A 22810-nucleotide genomic window follows, 5' to 3' on the forward strand; every position below is an offset into this window, starting at 1 on the left:
CACGAGAGAGGTAGTTATGATGTTGCAGTTGATAATGGGAGCAAGACTGAAGAAAAATGAAAATACGTTCATATGATGTGTCAACCTGGAAAAAGTGTTGAAGAATGTAAAATATAATGTAGCTGGATAGATTTAAAAAAAATCTACTCTCCAAGCAGTAGCAGGAGAACACAAATATAAGAGAATGTTATACTTATGCAAGCTTTAGAGCCAGTGGCTCCTTCTTCTGGCAGCAGGGTTGAAGGGGAAGGAAGAGAGGTGAAGGAAAAGGACTGGAGGGGTTTAGGAAAAGGGGTAGATTTTGGGGAAGTCACCCAGAACTGCAGGTCAGGGGAGAGTCACCTTACAGGATGAGAAGGAAATACAATGTAAAATGGTGCAAGATGTTTGACGTTCTGAGAAAAAGAGAGATAAGCTACAGGGAAATATAGGTAATATATAATATGTGCAAAAACCGAGAGGAAATAACAAGACTAGAAGACCAAGAATGAAGTGCTTGGGTGAAAAAGGATGTATGAGAGGGATGTAGTCTTTTGCCACTAGTGTTCAATCTTTACATTGGAGAAGCAATGACAGGAATGAAAGAAAGATGCAAGAGTGGATTAAAATTCAGGGTGAAACAATATCTATGATAAGATTCGCTGATGATACTGCTGTCTTCAGTGAAAGCAAAGAAGAATTGCAGGAACTGTTGACTGGAATGAACAGTCTAATGAGTTCAGAATATGGATTGAGAGTTAATCCAAAAAATATGAAAGTAATGAGAAGTGGCACAAATGAGAACAGCAAGAAACTTAACACCAGAATTGGAGATCGTGGAGTAGACGAACTTAAGGAATTCTATTACCTAGGCTGCAAACTAACCTATGGATGGAGCAAAGAGGTCATAAAAGGCAGAGTTGCACTGGTGAAAAGGACATTCCAGGCCAAAAGGAGTCCACTAGTATCAAACATAGGCCTTAATTCGAGGAAGAAATTTCTGAGAATGTATGTTAGGAGCACAGCATTGTATACCAGTTAAGTTTGGACTATAGTCCAGAACAGAAGACAACCTAAGCACTAGAGATGTGCTTCAGATGATTGTTGAAAATTAGGGGGTCTGGTAAGGTAAGAAGTGAATAGGTTCTCCGCAGAATTGATGAGGAAAGGAATATATATAAAACATTGACAAGAAGAAGGGACAGGATGACAGGACATGTTGTAAGACATCAGGGCATAACTTCCATGGAACTAGAGGGAGCTATAAAGTGTGAAAACTGTAGAGGAAAACAAAGATTGCAGTACATACAGCAAACAATTGAGGACATAGGTTGCACTTGCTACTCTGAGATGAAAAGGTTGGCACGGGAGAGGAATTCATGGCTGGCTCATCAAACCAGTCATAAGATTGATGACTCAAAAAAATAATAAGTAAGTTAGGACCTATATGTGTATTTTGCATACATATGTTGTCTAGAACTCCTCTTATTTACTGAATGTATTTTGGCCTTGTTTGTGAATTGATTAAAGATGGAGACTCAGAGGGCCCCTGGACTAGAGGCTTGGGGTGGATCGCCCCCTCCACCCCACCTTAGTCTGCCACTGCCCTGGACCACACCTTAAATTACTTTTACGTCTGTTAATAAGTCTCCATCCGAGGTAACATGCTGTGTCTTTCCCGTCAAGAAATACCGTCCAGTCACAAATTTTGCTCGATGCCCCATGTGACACTACTTTTGATAATAAGTGTATGTGTTGTGCCGGTACGTGTCTCTTGGACATAAAGAAATACTGCAGCTATCTGGCTGCCTTGCTCCATGGCTTTCAGTAAGTCGTGTCAGAAGTTGCAAGTTGAGTTTCACATGATCGATGTTCTCAGAGTGTGTGCTTGTAATTATGAAGGAGGCCATTCTGTTTGAGATATTTTGTTACATTTGAATTCAGAATATATGCTAAGATCAAACAATGGAAAATCCAGGATGGAATGTAACAATACCAGAGGAGGAAAGTTGCTACTCACCATATAGCAGAGTTGCTGAGTCACGATAGGCACAACAAAAAGATTCACACAATTAAAGCTTTCAGCCATTAAGGCCTTTGTCAGCAGTAGACAAACACACACACACACACACACACACACACACACACACACACACACACATATGTAAACACAACTTGCACACACGTCTGCAGTCTCAGAGAGCTGAAACCACACTGCGAACAGCAGCACCAGTGCATGATGGGAGTGGCGACTGGGTGGGGGTAAGGAGGAGGCTGTGGTGGGGAGGGGGAGGGATAGTATGGTGGGAGTGGCAGACAATGAAGTGTTGCAGTTTAGACGGAGGGCAGGAGAGAAGGTGGCGAGGGGGGAGGGGGTAAGTTGTGGAAAGGAGAGAAATAAAAGAAATAAAAAGAAATTAAAAGACTGAGTGTGGCAGTGAAATGACGGCTGTGTAGTGCTGGAATGGGAACAGGGAGGAGGCTGAGGCCAGGAGGGTTACGGGAACGTAGGCTGTATTACAGGGAAAGTTGCCACCTGCACAATTCAGGAAAGCTGGTGTTGGTGGGAAGGATCCATATGGCTGGGAAGCAGTAATTGAGATGAGGGATATCATGTTTGGCAGCGTATTCAGTAACAGGGTGGTCCATTTGTTTTTTGGCCACAGTTTGTCGGTGGCCGTTCATGCGGACAGACAGCTTGTTGGTTGTCATCCCTACATAGAATGCAGCACAGAGGTTGCAGGTTAGCTTGTAAATCACATGACTGCCTTTGATGGGATAGGTGATGCTAGTGACCGGACTGGAGTAGGTGGTGGTAGGAGGATGTATAGGACAGGTCTTGCATCTAGGTCTATTACAGGGGTATGAGCCATGAGGTAAGGGATTGGAAGCAGGGGTTGTGTAAGGATGGACGAGTATATTGTGTAGGTTCGGTGGACGGCGGAATACCACGGTAGGAGGGGTTGGAAGGATAGTGGGCAGAACATTTCTCATTTCAGGGCACGACGAGAAATAATGGAAACCCTGGCGGAGAATGTAATTCAGTTGCTCCAGTCCCGGATGGTACTAGGTTACGAGGGGAATGCTCCTCTGTGGCCAGACTGTGGGACTTTGGGAGGTGGTGGGAGACTGGAAAGATAAGGTACGGGAGATTTGTTTTTGTACAAGGATGGGAGGATAATTACGGTCAGTGAAGGCTTCAGTGAGACACTCGGTATATTTTGGGAGGGACTGCTCGTCACTGCAGATGCGACGACCACGGATGGTTAGGCTGTACGGAAGGGACTTCTTGGTTCGGAATGGGTGGCAGCTAAGGTTCTACATCAAATGGCTGTCAAAGATGTCAGATGGTAGTTCTGTGGATCATTTCTGCTGCCCTTCTTGTAGATTGTGTGACCTGTATCTTCTTCTAATCACTGGGTACAGTTTTTTTGTGCGAGACAGCTTCGGTATATTACTGTTAAAAGAGATGCTAAGTCGACCACAAATTCGTTACAGAATCTGATAGGTTTTCCGTCGGGCCCTTTAGCTTATTCAATTTTAGTGGCTTGAGCTGTTTCTCAACACCACTGACACTAATATCAGTTTTACTCCTCTTTGCAGTGGTACAAGAACTGAAATAGGACATTACTCTTTGTGGAAGAACATTTGAAAATAGAGTTAAGAACTTCTGATTTTGCTGTGCTGCCCTCAATTTCCATTCCTGACTCATCTGCGATTGGCCGTACACCATCTTCATTGTCACTAACAGACTTTACATATGACCAGAATTTCTTAGACCTTTACGAAAGCTCCTTCAATAATATTCTCGTACGATAGTCAGTGAAGGCTTCACGCATTGCCCTCCCGACAGGCAAATGCATATTATTTGGCATCTCTCTCTGTCTACACTGAAGTGACAAAAGTCACGGGATACTGGTATGCACATAGAGCAAATGAATCAGGACAGTGCTGTAAAATTTGGCATTGAGGTGCTACGGGAGCAGACAGCCGGTGCAAGTGCCCGTGCTAACAGCACGACATCACCTGCAGTGCCTCCCCTGGGCTCGTGACCGTATCGGTTGCACCCTAGGCGACTGGAAAACCGCAGCCCGGTCAGATGAGTCCCAATTTCAGTCGGTAAGAGCTGACTACCATTGTGCTGACCCCACAAAGCCTTGGACTCGGGTTGTCAACGAGGCAAGCTGGTGGTGGCTCCATAATAGTGTCGGCTGTGTTTACATGGAATGGACTGAGTCCTCTGGTGCAGCTGAACCTGGCACAACTGGAAATGATTGTGTTTGGCTATTCGGAGACCATTTACAATCATTCGTGGACTTCATGTTCCTAAACAATGATGGAATTTTTGTGGATGACAGGCTCCCATGTTACTGGATAAAATTGTTCGCAATTGGTTTGAAGAACATTCTAGAGTTAATGATTTGGCCACCCAGATCACCCGACACGAATCCCGTCGAACATTTCTGAAACATAATCGAGAGGCCAGTTTGAGCACAAAACCCTGCACTGGCAACACTTTCACAACAATGGCAGTGTGGCTCAGTACTTCTGCAGGCAACTTCCAAGAACTCGTCGAGTCCGTACCGTCTCGAGTTGCTGCACTATCCTGGTAAAAGGAGACCTGGTGCAATGGTAGGAGGCGCGATGCATGACTTCTGTCACCTCAGTGTACAGCCCTGTGCTTTATTTTGCACCTGTTACGCAGTAGTCTCTGTTCTTTTAGAAGTATCTTTATAGTGTATTTTGTGGAGGGTCCCTTCTATAATGAACTGTTCTGCTAGATGGTATGGTCACCTGTTGAAAACAAATTATAAGATGAACATCAACAAGTAAAACAAAGGCAAAGGAGTGTAGTCAAATTAAATTGGGACATATTTAGAGGACTAAATTAGAAATGAGACTTTAAAAATAGGAGATGAGTTTATTATATGAGCAGAAGAAAAATTCATGATGGCTGAATAGGGAGAATATAAAATGTAGACTGGCAATAGGAAGTTAAGTATTTAATGCAGGTACCATTCACCTGGATTCCTCTGAAAACATGTTGAAGAGAAATTATTACTTGACATATTATGCAAAATTGTCCTTTCTGTACTCTAGACCTATTACAGCAAGAAATAAAACTTTTCTGCAAATAAAATATGCTGTTATTAACTGAAGATACACCACAACACCCCTAAAAGAGAAGTATTTGCTTATCCTCACTGTCACTGAATGGTCAACCAGTAGATTTTTTATGTAAATGGGCAGACTCGATTCCATGTTAAGTTGCAACAGGATTCTTTATTCTTTTTCTTCTTTGTCATAAGAGACACATGCTATATGGAAGACTCCTCTATTCTGATAATGTGCACCTAATTTTCCATTGTGGTTGTGACAGTTTATAGGGTTCAAATCAGTGAGAGTCACATGTGGTGCAAGTTTGATAAAACTAGCAGCAACAGTTGCTGTTAGTCCACAAATTTGAGATGGCAAAATTTTGCAAAATTTTGATAATTTTCTTCGTAATATGATTCAGCTATCTTGGGACCAGACTTCACTTCCCTTCACTTTTGCTTGTAATTGGCTTATCTGCTATCTCTGTTCTTCAGAGAATTCCTCTTCTTTTCTGTTGCTTGCATGTTCCCTCTGTCTATCATTGGTTTCTCAATATTACTTCTGTAAGTGGTCCTGTCGTGTATAGTGTCTTTGTACTGCTAGACTGGGTTTAGGTCTTCTCTGATTTTGTCTACTTCTCTGGTATATACATGGTTTTGATGGAGGTTCTCATGGTACATCAGTATTCTCTTTGTCAGTCTGCTCGAGTGCAGTTGTTTTATGAGGGAAGATCAGAAAGTAATAAACAATAATTTTATTACCAAAAAGTTTAATAGGTAACAAAACAAAAAAAAATCACAAATGTACTGTCATCTTTTATCTCCAGGGTGTCCCAAAACGAATGACCTGATTTTAAATAGAATTATTTATTTGGAAGAAGGGCTTAACACCAACAAATAGCATACTAAATTACTCAGAAAAGACAGAAGTTTATAAAAATCCATCATAAATGTTCAATATATCCTCCATTGGCTGCACGGACGACATCTAGCCGATAGCCGAATTCATCCCAAACTGAGCGTAAGGTGTCTTCTGTCACTGAAACTACTGCAGCTGATATTCTGATTTTTAGCTCATCAGTGTCACGAGGTAAGGGAGGAACGTAAACACATTGTTTAACATATCCCCACAGAAAGAAATCACATGGTGTTAAGTCACGGGACCTATGAAGCCAAAAGTGTAAAGCCTGGTCTTGCGGTCCTGTACGCCCTATCCAACATTGAGGCACATTGGCATTGAGGAAACTGTGCACGTTGTTGTGCCAGTGTGGTGGTGCTCCAGCTTGCTGATAGAGGAAATTGTCAGAGTCAAGTTGTGGGAATAACTAGTTCCGTAGCATTGCAAGATATGATTGTCCTGTTAGGGTTTCTCCCTCAAAAAAGTAGGGTCCATAAACCTTGCTTTGCGAAACAGCACAAAAAACATTCACCTTTGGTGAATCACATTCATGTTCAATTGTTTCACGAGGATTTTCGAGCCCCCATATACACATATTATGACGGTGAACCTTACCACTAATATGGAAAGTTGCCTCATCACTGAATATCAACCGTGACATAAAAGTGTGATCTTTCATGTCCTCTAGAATAGCATTGCTAAAGTCCACTTGCTTCACTTTGTCAGTATCTCGAAGAGCTTGTACCAGTTGTAATTGGTATGGTTTGAGGGCTAAACGATGCCGTAACACAAGCCACACTGTCATGCACGGTAATGCAAGCTCTCAGCTAGCATGACACGTAGACTTGCGGGGGCTCCACTCAAATGCTCGTCTGATTTGTTCCATTGTTTGTTCAGGAACGCATGGCTGGCCAGGACTTTTGCCTTTACAGAGGCACCCTGTTTCTTCAAACTGTTTATACTACTGTTGAACGTTCTTGGGTGATGGTGGTTTAGCACGAAATCGAATATGAAATGCTCGCTGGACTGCGATCACTGATTGCATACGATAAATTCAATAACACAATATGCGTTCTGTTGCGCGGATGCCACATTGAGCTAGACTGGCTGCAAGCTCCAGGTCAGTGCTCGTAGCAACATCTAGCAGATTTTTTCTGAAACCCCAGACCATGCCGGTTACATCTAGCGCTGTTTCAGTTACCTAATGACATTTGTCTCAACATTATTACAAGTTAAAATCAAGTCATTCTTTTTGGGACACCATGCACTTTTCTACACAGTCATCCACATTCTGAACACATTTCTTCCCTCGTGGTACCAATTTCAATATATCCTGCTTGTAGAAGTTCATTTCGTGGAGTATAGCTATCTGCCGACTACTGATTTCACTTCCACATCTGTTGCAAAGTGTTGGACGCCCAGGAATTTTTTTGTGGGACTAACAGATGAAATTTATGATGGTGCGAGATCTGAACTGTATGGTGGATGCTGGAGCACCTCGCACTCAAATTGGGCAGTTTTCCCACTAACAGGTGCAGCAACATGGGGGTGAGCATTGTCATGAGGAAGTCTGACCTGTCAGCATTAATGTTGTGGTGTTTCTCGTGAAGGGCATGACACAACTTCACCAAAGTTTTAATGTGGGCTGCAGCATTCACAGTGGTCCCGTGTTCAGCAAAGTCCACCAATAACACACCATGCATATCCCAGAACACTATCACAAGCACTTCCGTAGCAGACTGAATCACTTTGAAGTTTTTTCATACTTGGGAACCAGCATCTTTCCACTCCATAGAGACCTGCTTGGTTTTGGACATGTAGTGGTACACCAATGATTCGACACCAGTGTCGAATCCTTTCAGGAAGTCATTTTCTTCTGTGGCAAAATGTTTTAAGTGATATAACCTTGTCATCATTTGCTGACCTCATAGTTTTCTATCAGATTCTTAGGCATCCAGCAGTGACTAACTTTATGAAATTTCAACCTGTCATTGGACAATATCGTACACCACTCCATGGGAAATGCTGAACTGCTGTGTTAAGGTTTTCAGTTGCTGTCACTGGTCATCTAACATTTCTGCGTCAGTGGGTTTGACATTCTGTGGGGTTGCAGCTGTTACTGCCCGCCCAGAGCATGACACATGAATAAGGTTCACACAGCTGTCGTGGAAGGATGCGGACAAGCTGAAGACATGGCTATGGTCCAACAGTCATTCCCCTACATATCATGCATGTACACATGAATTTGATTGGTTTATGATTTTTGGCCCACAAATATCAAACTACACTTGCACCATGTTTGTTTCATAGTTCAGGCTTCTCTCACTAGAGCTGCACATAAAAGCAAAATACCCTCTTTATCGCAGACTCCAAACTATATCCTCAAGAAATTTCGACAGTCCAGCTGCAGTACCAGGGGAGAAACAAATTGTTGTGCATTCCCAATGCTCACTCATACATGGCTGTAGAACTTCATGCTTTGTTTCTTTATTATATCATTCAGGGGTTCAATGTGTTGATACACTGCTTTCTGACATGCACCATGCTTCTTCATGTGTGTGCTGGGTAAGGTCTCCTGTGCTGACTTTATGAGATTTCTGTGGAGGCCCCACCAGCTGTTTGCCTGTTTTTATGCTAACCCAGGCATGTGTCAAAATGTACATTGGTTGTCTTGGATCTTTATACGTGTTTAAATTTCAGTGGATTCTTCTTAATGAGGATGATATGTAGGTCGAGTCCTCATTTGACTGACACATTATGAATGTGTCTGTTTTGCATAGCAGAGATGATTACACAGTCAATCTAGAATTCACCTAGAAGATCATTAAGACTCTTCCAGCATTCCCGGTTGGCCGTGCGGTCTAACACACGGCTTTCCGGGCGGGAGCGAGTGCTGGTTGCCGGCACGAGTCTGCCTGGTGGATTTGTGTCAAGGTCCAGTGAGCTGGCCAGTCTGTGGATGGTTTTTAGGCGGTTTTCCATCTGCTTCGGCAAATGTGAGCTGGTTCCCCTTATTCCACCTCAGCTAAACTATCAACTATGTCGGCGATTGCTGTGCAAACGTTCTCCACGTATGTGTACACCACCATTACTCTACCATGCAAACATAGGGCTTACACTCGTCTGGAATGAGACGTTCCCTTGGGGGGCGGGGGGGGGGGGGGGGGGGTCCACCGGGGTCCGAACTGCACAATAACCCTGGGTTCGCTGTGGGGCAGCGGAGGGGTGAAGTGAAGTGGACTGCGGCAGTCGTCGTGGGGTTGCAGACCACTGCGGCTGCGGCGGCGGCGGGGACGGAGCCTCTCCGTCGTTTCTAGGTCCTCGGTTAACATAACATAAGACCCTTCCATATACATCTCTTCTGTAATGGTTTATGAAATGAGTGGATGTGATCATCAGATGACAATTTATGCAGAATTCTGCTAGTCTCACACCATTCTTACTGGTGATAAGGTGCACTGGAATGTTGCCTGTGGTATTTTGTTTGTATTGTTCATGTCCAAGCTTAACGTTGAAGCCTTCCCAAATTTTTACATGGCTTTTGGAATTCTGCCTAGTGTATGTTCCAACAAAGTCCAGTAGTCATCTACTTCTTCTGAATACTCACTAATGTCTCTGTTAAGAAGTGCGTGCACATTGATTAATGTGTTTCATTTTGTATTCATCACAGTACATCCATACTTAATGGTTACTGATTCTGTTGTATTCCATTGCTCCATTGCACCGTGCTAATAAATTGAACAAAATTTCTTCTCTTATTATATATGATGGAGAAGCCAAGATAAAACAAAATTCAACAGGATTTCAAATTGTCACAAGTTATACTCTAAACATCCTGATTTGCATCAATATTATGCTACTCGTGGTCTTGCGGTATCGATCTCACTTACCACGCAAGGGTTCCCGGGTTTGATTCCCGGCGAGGTCAAGGATTTTCCGTGCCTTGAGATGACTGGGTGTTGTTGTGTCATCTTTTTATCATCATCATTCATTCTCATTACACTTTTGCTAGGACCTTGCCTAGTACGGCGGTGCGAGTCTCCCGCATCATTCCCAATGCTCCTCGGATTGTGGGACCTCATCATCATATGCTACTCACCATATAGCAGAGATGCTGAGTCACAGATAGGCACAACAAAAAGAGTGTCACACAAGAAGCTTTTGGCCAAAAAGGCCTTTGTCAAAAATTGACAAAACACACACACACACACACACACACACACACACACACACACACACACGCACACACACTATTGACTGCAACTTGATTGCACTGTTTCTCAAGTGAAGATTGACATCATTCAAAAGCAGTATATATCCCATGGCTGTACCTGTGCTTTCAAGTCCTTTGAAATCACCAGATAAACAAGTTATTTGCCCTCAGGTACGTACAATGCTCTAAACAATTCTTTCGCACTGATCACTGCAAGAATCTAACAACAATACAGGTATTTCTTTCTCGCTGGAAAAGAAAAAAATCTTTCAGATGACGTTCGACATGGTCAGAAGTTTGTTTACCAGATTGTGATGCTGTTACAAGCACATTTGGGGCTTCAAAAAGAAATTTTTGGAATCTCGGTACAAACTCATCATTACTTTCTTTTACAACTATGGAAAATCAGGTGCAGCTGTGGAACTTATATGTTGGAAGAAATTGTGAGAAGATTTTCAGATCTAGTTCAGTTCAATGATTATGATTTCACTCTCCACTAGGGAAACAATGCAATCAAGCTGCAGTCACTAGTACATGATCAACTCTCTTCACCAAGATGTACCAATATACTGAAATATGCCTGATAGAAATCAGGATATTTAGAGGATCACCTGTGATGATTTGAAATCCTGCAGAACTTTGTTTCATATTGGCTACTTTGTCATGTATATTAGATGAAGAAATGTTGTTCAGTTTATGTGCGTAGTGTAAACAATTTTATGTTTTAACCATTTCCTTATAGATTATCATTATTGTAATAATTTTCTACCATAATAATGAGTTACTTGCTATTTTAAATTAACAGGTTACATGTGTGTGAAATGGTAAACAAAAAGAAAAGAAAAAAGAAGATAAACATAAATATAAAATAACAATTTAAAACATAAAAGAAATATAAGTAATTAGAATAGTAATGAATGTTAACATATTTTATTTAGCTGTGTTGAAAATATTCCAACAGCATATTGTGTACAGCTTATTTTCTGAAAGGGTATTTCAGAAGACAGCGTTATTACTCAGGGATGTATGTGGCTCGAAAGCTTCTTTAATGGATGTTGTAACACAAATTCTCATTTTTCAAAATTAGTTAATGGTGGAAGGGTATTTTGCAAAATTTCAAATTATTAGAGAAGTTGATTATATAGTTTTCACCGAGCGAGGTGGCGCAGTGGTTAGACGCCGGCTCGCATTCGGGAGGACGACGGTTCAATCCCACGTCCGGCCATCCTGATTTAGGTTTTCCGTGATTTCCCTAAATCACTCCAGGCAAATGCTGGGCTGGTTCTTCTGAAAGGGCACGGCCGTCTTCCTTCCCCATCCTTCCCTAATCCGATGAGACCGATGACCTCGCTGTCTGGTTTCCTTCCCCAAAACAACAATTATATAGTTTTCAAGTATGTTAATTACACATCAACTTTTATATGAAAAAAATTTTTATGCATCATTATTTTTAAGATATCCCTCTGAACCTAAAATGCCAAATTAACTTATGGAATGAGGTTTATCCCTTAAAAATGAATTTGGACACAAAGAGTAAAGTATGTGTTGCTCTATTTTGCCCCTCTACACACCCTACAAGTTTCATCAAGATAATTTATTGATACTTGGGAATGTTCCCTTGTGAATCACTGGATAAAGTGGAATGGTCAGCAGTAGAGTAAGCAGTGAGCTGCAGACGCTGGTCGCTAGCTACTGAGTCTCTTGGATTTAGGTGTGTGTAACCCTCATTTGGTCACAGAAAGCAGGGGAACCTCTTTCGTCATTTCCACCATAAATAATAATAACAATAATAATAATAATAATAATAATAAATTAATTGTGTCACAATTTGGCAGAAGGACAAAGACTGTCAAAAACTGATTATTTAGTGTACAAAGAGCAGCAGCATGGATGCTGAGGTTTTCTTACAATTATATTATTGAATTATGGCAACAGAAGGCACTTTAACAGACCAATTGCAGAATACAGACCAATTGCAGAATACTCAAAAGTAAGAGATTTCAGGTCAATAGACCTTAGTTGAAAGAAAAAGAAAAGAGGTCATAAAACCACTCTAGGCCCTCAGATCTTCTGCATCATGCTTATTGAATAAAATGCACTTTGGTTTATGCACATTTAGTCTACCTAATAACCATAGAAAAATCATCAATTATATTCATGAAAACGTGTTTATGGGTTACTGGATAATGGCAGGAGACTGCCTGAATGATAATGCAAAACAGTGTGCATTGTGAAACTTCCTGGCAGATTAAAACTGTGTGCCGGACCGAGACTCGAACTCGGGACCTTTGCCTTTCGCGGGCAAGTGCTCTACCAACAGAGACTCGAACTCGAGACCTTTGCCTTTTGCGGGCAAGTGCTCTACCAACAGAGCACTTGCCCGTGAAAGGCAAAGGTCCCAAGTTCGAGTCTCGGTCAGGCACACAGTTTTAATCTACCAGGAAGTTTCATATCAGCACACACTCCGCTGCAGAGTGAAAATCTCATTCTGGAAACATCCCCCAGGCTGCGGCTAAGCCATGTCTCTGCAATATCCTTTCTTTCAGGAGTGCTAGTTCTGCAAGGTTCACAGGAGAGCTTCTGTTAAGTTTAGAAGGTAGGAGACGAGGTACTGGCAGAAGTAAAGCTGTGAGGACGGGGCGTGAGTCATGCTTGGGTAGCTCTGTTGGTAGAGCACTTGCCCGTGAAAGGCAAAGGTCCCGAGTTCGAGTTTCGGTCCGGCACACAGTTTTAATCTGTCAGGAAGTTTCATATCAGCGCACACTCTGCTGCAGAGTGAAAATCTCATTCTGGAGTGCGCATTGTGATTATATATAAGCACATATTGTATTGTTCTTACCTATATTATTATATAATTCCATAATTATTATTAAAGTAAAGTTAATCTTCAGTTTTATGAACTACTTTATCGACACGAAAAATGAAAAAAGTAAGTGTAAGAATTTGAACCTGTGATGTCCCGATTATTACATAATCACTCTAATTGCTGAGCCAACTCACCATTCGAAATGGTAGAGTACTGAAACATAACAACTGTTTCTCAAAAGCGTTATCACCACATGAAGTGACAGGATTGAGCTGCATTGACCAACAAGTTGTCTGTCGAATACCTGAACCACTTCCTTTTGACTCCAGCCACTTTGTTGATGAGCCCTGCCTGATTGCAAACAGACTATTTGTAACTATGTCATTGATTACTGATCTTGTGGAGGAAGGATATTTTATGGCATTGGAGGCTGGGGCACAAAGACCATGTAACGGTCACCAGTCCTTGTGAGTCAGTCAGGCTGTCAGGGTGTTCCTGAGCACAGTGTGCAACAGTGGATGAATCGATGCAGCTACACTGAAGAATCCAGGGGTGTGAATCCTTTGTTTAATCAGGGTGAAACATGAAATTAGCAAGACAAAGTAGCTCAACAAAACAAAAAACAAAACTTGCCGGAGGTGGGCTTCAATCCATATCCTCATGTTGAGCACTCTCTTATTGGTCTGTGGTCTATGTCTCTGAATTATGATGTCACCATAAGTGCTGTGATATTCAGACATTTCTCACTGTTCTACTCTTGATTCCATTTTATGACTTTAAGTGCCTTTTCCTTGTCTGAAATACTAGAAACAACATTGAGCAAATTTTTGGTGTGCATTTTTAGATGGTTCATTCTGTTAATAAGGCATAATTCTGTTAGTTACACACACTGTTATCATTGACCATTACTTTTATCAGCAGTGTTGTACAATGTGTAATGATACTGACTCATACAATTTGAATTTCAGGTACTGTCACTTCTTGTACTGTCAAATGTACATACCTGCTGAGTAATGTCTGCTCTGAGTAATCTTCTTCTCCTCTATCACTTTTACATTCCATAAAAAATATTTAATCATTGTAAAATTGTGTATTTTGAAGTTACTGATGTAAATACAGCAGAATTTCTTTTACTGTTTCAATTTTTAACAGATACGCAGGTTCCATTAACTACAGTGAATCGGCGAGAACTTCCTCAGTCGTGTTTGAGCAACAAATTGAGCAAGCTAACTCTTGCAACATTTGACGAAGATGGTAATTATTAATTTAGCATGAAAACTGATTGAAAATAATATTTTAAAAACTTACCAGTTTAGTTCTTTGGATTGTTCAGTCTCACAACTGAAACTTCAAATCTTAGTCAGTAGATGTTACTATATTGCTTAAAACTGAAGTGCAGAAGATGCATGGACTTTGTTTCAATCAAAGCTTGTATTCAATTAATTTTTTTTATTTCACATTTTGCAGGACGCTGTATTGGTCAGATGGGCTCTTGGTCATTCAGTTATTAGACTCCCAGTATTTACAGGCACCCTTTTCTTCTCAAATATGTGGTGTAGCTGAATAATCATCCTGTGTAAAGTAAGTATCTTGTATGAAATCAAGTCATTAACTGTATTTTGATTGTGTTATGAGAAGCAAATTTTTAAAAGTCATTTGTTAATTACATTTCATTCTGGTCCATCTGCAGTTTTATTCACAACAATATTTTCATACTGCCTAATGTGTGATGGTAGAGGAGTGTATACAGGGGGGGGCGGGGGGGGGGGGGGGGGACATTTATTTTCACGTATATGAGTAACAAATTTATATTATGGTCATATTGTCCACTTTATTGTCAATTAAGTTGAAAGTTAAATTCATATAGCAACTGAGGATTTATTTAGGAAAATGGAAAACTTGATTTTTGTAATTATATGTCTGGTATCTGTTTCTGCTGCAATGTTTGCCTTTAAATATAAGTGTGTTGAGATTCCAGTTTGTTGTCTTCTCTTTGCTCTGAATGGCTGCAACTGTAGCAGAATTCTCTTTGGACTTCATGCCTGATATAGTGTTGCTGTACTGAATCGAGAAAACTTCACAGCTTTATATTAATGAATAAAAATCTTTTCTTCTGTAACAAATATTATATATTATCTTCCAAATTCAATATCTTCATCCAGTTCAGTACTCTATCAACACAAGGAACATCACATAAGTATGTGTGTCGAGCCCTGGCATTACAAGAAGAATGGCATTTTAGACATTTCCAGTGACTTTGTCTGTTCATGATCCGCATCGTGAAAGTTTGTGCTTCTACTAGGTGGTATATCGTACTACTCCAAACCCATGACGATGACTCGAGGAGAAAACAGAAAGCCCGCACAGGTACTGCAACGCACAGTAATGCTGCAGTTCCCGCCTTGAAGACTTGTGGAGTCCATCTGTATATACATCACATGCAAAACAGCAGACAAATTGTCCAAACAGCTTCCAATTTTTTAACCAGTAAATTATTGTACGGTTTAAGTATTAATCAGTTAGGTTAATATAGGGCTGTACATCTCTCTACCATTGCGATACAGTGCATCACAGTGCTGAACTCCTAATAAGAGGCACAACATGAGTTAATATTTTGAAGGCACATAGGGTAGTGGCGTTTTGTTTGTGTAAAATTAGGATTTCATTAGGAAAAATAAAAATTAGGAAAAATTAAAAATTAGGAAAAATAAAAATGATTTGATAAGTAACTTGTTTCGTCTCTCGAGAATGTTAGAAAGTTTGTGATCTGCTAAAAGGCAATTCCTGTAATTGCAGTTGTAGGTTGTCCTAGTCTAAAAATTTGTGAAGAGATTGGTTATTGTTGTGTGTGTTCATTTACACAGCCTGTACAGTGGGGCTCCGGTTGTCTCCAGAAAGAGAAAAATCATTGAGTTACAACACGCTTATCTAGAATATTTTAGCACCGGACAGAAGACTCACCAGTCATTGTTAATACTGACAGAAAATGACTATTGCATGTGATTTAGTCACTTGTTAACTCAGTTTTTTTGTATGATCTTGAAAGTATTTATCTTTATATATTGTATCTTATTTTTCTCAGATTACACGGGATCATATGTGCTACAGCTACTTCTGCTGGATACCGGGCCATACGGGAATCCAGGCAGAAGATCAAATAACTGAGGAGGCTGCAGGGAAGATGACAAGTCAATCCTGGGGGTCCGGCTTTTCACTGCTGAGCTGAGGCAGAGAGCCACGCAGGAGTGACTGTGGCTGGCAGTGAGGGACAATAAATGAGATGACCACCCTGCCATGCTGTACCTCCTGTCAGTCACTCTGGAAGGATGAAGTCATTCTGACCCTTTCTCCAAATAGGACATCATCTTCTTAGTCTGTGGCATTTGTGGCTTAGGAATCAGTGTACTCTTCATTTTCACTGTGATCACTTATGTCGGAACCTGCCCTCTATTCTGTACGATGATGAGACAAGTGTGATAAAATCCTTAAAATCTCATGTAGTGTGTACGTTTGAGGCTAAGCTTTTATGAAGAAAGTTTGCATTTTATATTCATCTGTGGCTGATTTGTCTTTAGTTATTTCACGCATCTTCAGTGATTTGATACATGTACACATACACACACATTTTAACTAACATGTGCCACATAAAAAGCAGAAATTGTTTGTATGAGAGGGTATGGGGGAGTGGTTGGGCAGATAAGTAGGGCAAATGTATTGTGAGAAAGGTCCCTCGTAGGAGGGGGGAGGGGGGAGGGGGGGGGATGGAGGATTGCAGTCCGCCACATGGGCAGGCAGTAAATACATGCTGAAAAATTGTTCTTGTTAGATAGTGAAGACCACCAAAACTCTACTAAGTGCGTCAGCTGCATTATTGGTTTCTTATTTAGTGAAGTGACATGTGGTGTTACAGTATACATGAATGTTATAACAGAAAGAAAAATAAACATGAGCTCAGAATATACAGGAAACCCCTACACACTACCATAATTATCCAGAACCAATATACTTACCCTGTGTGTGTGTGTAAAAAAAAAAAAAAAAAAAAAAAAAAAAACAGCTTCAGATACTTACTACACAGAATGAACAGAACACCTGTGAATAAAAGTGATTAAATGGTGATTAAATGGAAGAACTAAACACAGTAGAATGGCTATAATATGAAGACAATAGATAAAATAACAACATGTAGTCATGAAACACACACATCAAGGACTCAGCACAGCATAAAGAACTAACGGCACAATACAGAACAAACTTGAAACGCGAACCATTAACACTGATAAATATAGCCAATCTGGTATCTACCAATTAACATGCAATTGCTGTCAATCTGTGTACCTGGGCCACTTGTATAGGAATTTACAAGAATAGTAAAAAGTAATAGTTACCACTCAACATTTACTGACCTCCAAATGCCCTAGGATCACCACACAACAATCATAGAAACATATTTGAAAATTCTTGAAACTAGCAATAGCTGGAACCAGAAATCAAGACCAGAAGAGAAATATCACATCCAAAAATCAATAGCCCAAGGAAAGAAATGAACTAAATGAATATACATCACTCCACAATAAAATTCAGTTTGTCACTATCAATACCTTTATAAGTAACACCTCCCCCCCCCCCTTACACACACACACACACACACACACACACACACACACACACACACACTATGCAGATGCAATAAAATATTATACAATCACTGAAAATCTTGTGTTTTGTGACAAAGTAGACGAAAATGCATGTGTAATCATCAAAACTTCCATTAACCAATGAAATCGGTGTGTCAACACACCAAAAATGGTGGAAAACAAGACTATAGATTAAAAAATTGCAAGTCACGTGGTAAATAACTCAGTTTTGAGTCTGAAATGGATGAAAAGCAGAAGATAGAAATAATTTTGTTGTCTGCAGGATGACAGGCTGTAAAATGGATAGTACACTAGTGTCCAAAATTTAAGCAATGAATAGAAATTTTGCAAGTTCGCATTTAATTTTCCACAAAACATTATAAACAGGTGATAACGAAGTAGAAACAACGTAAAGAATATATATAAACAACTGCAAAATGCTTAACAGTAGACGAAAATGTTCTTCGTTTCTTCCAACTTAACAGATTTGCACACACTTTCTGACAACAGGCTAATGTGCTCAATACGGGTTGTGACCACCTCAGGTGGTAATACAGGCCTGACAGCAACGGAGCATGCTGTAAATAACGTCATCAGTGTCATGTTGAGGCAATAATGCCTATTATTCCTGTGGAGCTGTTCACAAGGCCTGGGGAGTGGTGGGTGGATGTTGACGTGGTGCAGCTGGTCTCCCTGATGCATCGCAGACATGCAAGCCAGAAGAGTGAGCAGATCACACCGTGTGCGCAGTGTCTTCGGTTTCTAAGGAAATATCAGTCACTTGTGCTCTGTGAGGTCACGCGCTATCATCCATCAAAATGAAGTCTCGGCACGCAGCACCTCGCAGTAATTGTACGTGAAGTCCCAAGATCTCGTCACGATATCTGACGCCAATTAAACATTTCCGATTCACCTGCAAAATTTCACAAAGAGGTGTTAGAGTGGTCAATATAATCCCTCCACACACCATTAGCAACCCTCCTCAATATTGGTCTCTTTCCACTATTTTTGGGTCCCAAAATCGCGTTCCACATTCCCTTCAGATGCAAATCTGTCAAGATTCACTCTCCAGACCAAATCGGGACTCATCTGTGAAAAGAACATTTCCTACTGTTCAACTGTCCACGTGGGATGTTGATGACTCCACTCTAGACATTCTCTTCTGTGAAGACGCGTCAGAGGTACACATACTGCAGGTCTCCAACAATAAAGGTCACTCTATCGAAGCCTTCTCTACACTGTTTGCTTCTATACAACGCGTCCAGTGGATTCTGTGAGGTCAGATGCCAGTTGCTGCACAGTACTAAGGCAGTCTCATCGTGCCCCTACAACGGAATAATGGTCCTCTCTTTATGATGTTACACACAGTCGGCCCTGCCCTGGTCTTCAGGATGCAGTTTCGGTCTCTATAAAGTGTCTCCATATCTGAGAAACAACAGAACAATTCACATTTAGCCTTCGGGCCACATCAGTTTGCGACTGTCCTGCTTCCATTCTTCTTATGGTGCTCCACTGCAATGTGTCTGGTAGGCATAACCTCTGTACCATACTGCACTGTCTGTGACTGTGTACATAGCAATTGTGGATATGGGGCTACCAAGTCTGGTACCTTGCACCACGAAATTTGAATCCGCGCCGGACGTCATGGAACTCGAAGATCCCTAGAGGTCTCTGCACCATCGCGCCGCAAGCTGTGGCGGCGCTCGCCTTCTGGCCCGCTTTTAGTGTGGGGGTGCCACAGTGGAACACGTGGTTCCAGCGGCCGCCGGCCACTTGCTCAGCCAGTCAGTATAGTCTCGCTTACATTGGTGTACCCTCGCTTTGCGCTAGACTGCTTACTTCCTGGTTCGTGTATGAGTTTGTTTCCTTGTGACTCTGTGGTTCGGTCTTGTTGTATTCGTTCTGTCCTACGTTGGTCGTGTGTCCTCTTCCATTGTGTTGTTGTTCATGGGTCCCGCTGCGCCTTCCGTCAGTGCTACCTCGCGACCGTCCTGGTCGCGGTTACAACATTTTTGGTGACGAGGTAAACGGTGGTCGTTCTTGGTATGGAGGCAAAGTTGGTCTGTCTGCTGGAGCAACAGCAGCAGCTCATGCAGCAGCAGCAGCTCCAGTTAGACGCCTTACAAAAGTCCCTGCAGTTGCTAACGGACAAAGTCGATACCTGGGACACATTACTGCACCAGCTTCAGGGTCCTCGGGTGTCCGATGCTTTCCCATGTCCGCCATCGTTTCCACCCTTTAATGATGCTAAAGAGGACTGGGAAACCTACTTACATTGGCTGAAACAACATTTCACGGCTTTTCAAGTCACAGATGACTCCTTGCAGCGGTCGTTGTTTTTGTCTTGGGCCTCTCCGGACACGTTCTTCCTTCTCCGCAAGTTGGCACTGTTGTTCGATCCTGTGGCTCTCTCTTTCCAGGAGATCTGCCTTTTGCTGACAAACTATTATTCCCAACGCTACCATGTAGTCGCCTCTCGGCTGGAGTTCCACCAGTACCATAAACAGCCTGGTCAATCATATTGTTCCTGGGTCACGGACTTGGAGGGTCTCAGTCGTCGATGCAATTTTACATGCACCAGTCAGCAGTGTAAGCCTTCGTATGCAGACTCCCTGATCCGGGATGTGGTGGTTCAGCTGGCTCCCGACCCTGAGGTCCGTACTGCGGCATTGAAACTCGACAACACTTCCTCGGAAGACATTCTCCGCATTGCCCACTCCTTCAAAATTGCTCGAGCGGCTAATGAGCGTCTTATGGCGCGACCGCAGGTGGCAGCGATCGCAGCGTCCTGGCGGGTTCCACCCTCGCGACGTCGACGTGGCCCAGCCGACAGGGGCCAGCGCCGTCGGGACTCTTCGTGTTCTGACGTCTCCATTGCATCGGCGCCTTCGGTCGCCCCCCGTCACCAGTCGTGCTGCCTACTTCTGTCTTGCTCACAGTGCTTTACTGCCCATTCGTGGGCTGATTGTGCCCACCGCTGGAAAACGTGCAGGCTGTGTAACAAGGAGGGCTACATCTGATCAGTTTGTCGTAGTCGCTCGACTCGATCCAGCCCTGCTCCTCCTGGGCCTCGAGATACCGTCCACGCTCTGCAATTGGTCGGCCCACTGGATGACCCATCAGCACGGAAGCTTTTCCTCACACTCCGCATTTTCACTGAGGAGGTCAGTTTTCAGGTCGACACTGGGGCCATCGTCTCCCTGATTAATATGGTGACATATACACGGCTGGGCTCTCCTGCGTTGTCGCCTCCCTCTGACCGTTTGGTCGCGTACAGAGACGGTTCCATTCCCCTTCGTGAGCAGTTCGTCTTCCAGGCGACATACAAGCATGTTCTGCAGCTCCTTACTCTCTTTGTCATGTACCATCCGTCGGCTTCGAATATTTTTGGCCTGGATGTGTTTCAACTGTTTGGCTTTTCAATTTCCGATGAAGTTAAGGTCTTTTCCATGGCTGTTCCCTTACAGGACTCGGACGATCTGTGTTCTGCTTTTGCGTCATTGTATGCACCGGATCTCAGATGTGCTTCCGGCTTTCAAGCGCACATCACCCTCTGGCCGGATGCACAATCTCACTTTTTCTGGGCTCGGCCCCTTCCGGTGGCCTTACGGCCAGCGGTCGAGCAGGAACTTGATCAGTTCCAGGCCGCTGGCGTGCTGGAACCTGTAACCTGGCTATAGTGCACGAGCGACGCCACTGGTGGTCGTACGGAAACCCAATGGCCCCCTTCGGCTGTGTGGGGACTTTGGAGCTACAGTCAATGCTCAGTCCCTCGTTGACACTTACCCCATTCCCCGACAGGAAGACCTTCTTGCCGAGCTTACCGGGGGAGAGTATTTTTCCGTTCCCTTTGGTGTCTCTTTGGCGCCGGCCATTTTCCAGCGATTCCTGAAGGAGCTTACCCAGCCTATCCCTGCATGTGTGAATTATCTGGATGACATCTTGGTCACTGGGCATTCCCGCCAGGAACATTTGCAAAACCTCAGCGCCTTATTTCGCGCTCTGCAGTCTGCCGGTCTCCGCTGTCAGCTGGACAAGTGTTGTTTTTTTCAACCAGAAATGGAATACTTGGGCCACTGGCTTAGCAAAGATGGCATTCGCCCTTCGGGTCATAATGTTGCGGCCATTGAGGCCCTTCCTCATCCCGAGGACTTATCACAACTGCAAGTGTTTCTGGGCACGGTTACTTATTACTTAAAGTTCTTGCCCCAGACTGCCTCCGTCGCTCAACCCCTCAATCACTTGCATCGCAAAGGGGTACCTTTTGTTTGGACTCCTGCCCGTGACCAGGCTTTCCTCCATTTAAAGGCGATGCTGAAGTCCGCCCGTTGCCTTACTCCTTTCTCTCCGGACCGTCCCTCGGTTGTGGCAGCCGATGCGTCGGCATACGGCATTGGGGCCATCCTCGTGCACTGGGATGCCGATGGCTCTGAACAGCCCATCACTTATGCCTCTAAAGACGTTGACCCCAGCACAACAGAACTACCCCCAGATTGAAAAAGAGGCCCTGGCGATCGTGTTCGCCGTCCAAAAATTTCACACCTATCTCTTTGGGGCAAAGTTCACCCTCCTAACGGACCATAAACCCTTGGTTACACTTTTCGGACCCGACTCTCACCTTCCCGAGCGGACGGCTCAACGTCTCCAGTGCTGGGCATTGTTTTTACATACTTACGCTTACACCATCTGGTATAAGCCCACCGCCCACCATGCTAATGCGGACACTTTGTCACGTCTCCCAGCAGGCCCCGATCCTGCCTTTGACCAACAGGTGGTCCTCGGCTTTCACATTGTTTCCGCCCGCCGGAATGCACTGGACGGTCTCCCTCTTATGGCTGCTGACGTTTCTGCGGCTACCCGCCACGACCCTGTCTTGCGGCAGGTTCTCAACTACGTAGTCCACGGGTGGCCATCCTATGTTACTCGTCGGATGCAGTCTGATTTCAGTCCGTGGCGCCACCTGTCCCACAGGCTCTCTGTGGTCAATGATATCCTCCTGTTCGCCACAGAGTCAGATGCCCACAGGGTGGTCAACCCTCCGGAATTGCGGCTTCGTGTGCTCAGTTTGTTACACTGCAGGCACTGGGTCATGTCCCATATGAAAGTTTTGGCTTGCCGGCACGTGTATTGGCCTGGCATCGATGGTAATATTGAGCGCCTGGTCCGTGGCTGTACTGTCTG

The 22810-nt window shown here is 43.1% G+C and overlaps 1 protein-coding gene across 4 annotated transcripts in view; it reads left to right on the plus strand.

Moving 5' to 3' along the window:
• Positions 1-16545, plus strand: part of LOC126164839 (putative FERM domain-containing protein FRMD8P1) — a 390611-nt gene extending 374066 nt beyond the window's left edge. For all 4 annotated transcript variants that reach the window (XM_049920272.1, XM_049920271.1, XM_049920275.1 and 1 more), the window contains 3 exons: positions 14145-14246; positions 14460-14573; positions 16075-16545. In XM_049920272.1, coding sequence (XP_049776229.1) covers positions 14145-14246; positions 14460-14503 — 146 coding nt within the window. In that variant the 3' untranslated portion in view covers positions 14504-14573; positions 16075-16545. The remainder of the gene's footprint in view (positions 1-14144; positions 14247-14459; positions 14574-16074) is intronic.
• Positions 16546-22810: the final 6265 nt, after the last annotated feature.

The sequence above is a fragment of the Schistocerca cancellata genome, chromosome 1 (assembly GCF_023864275.1).
Source record: "Schistocerca cancellata isolate TAMUIC-IGC-003103 chromosome 1, iqSchCanc2.1, whole genome shotgun sequence".
NCBI lineage: Eukaryota > Metazoa > Arthropoda > Insecta > Orthoptera > Acrididae > Schistocerca > Schistocerca cancellata.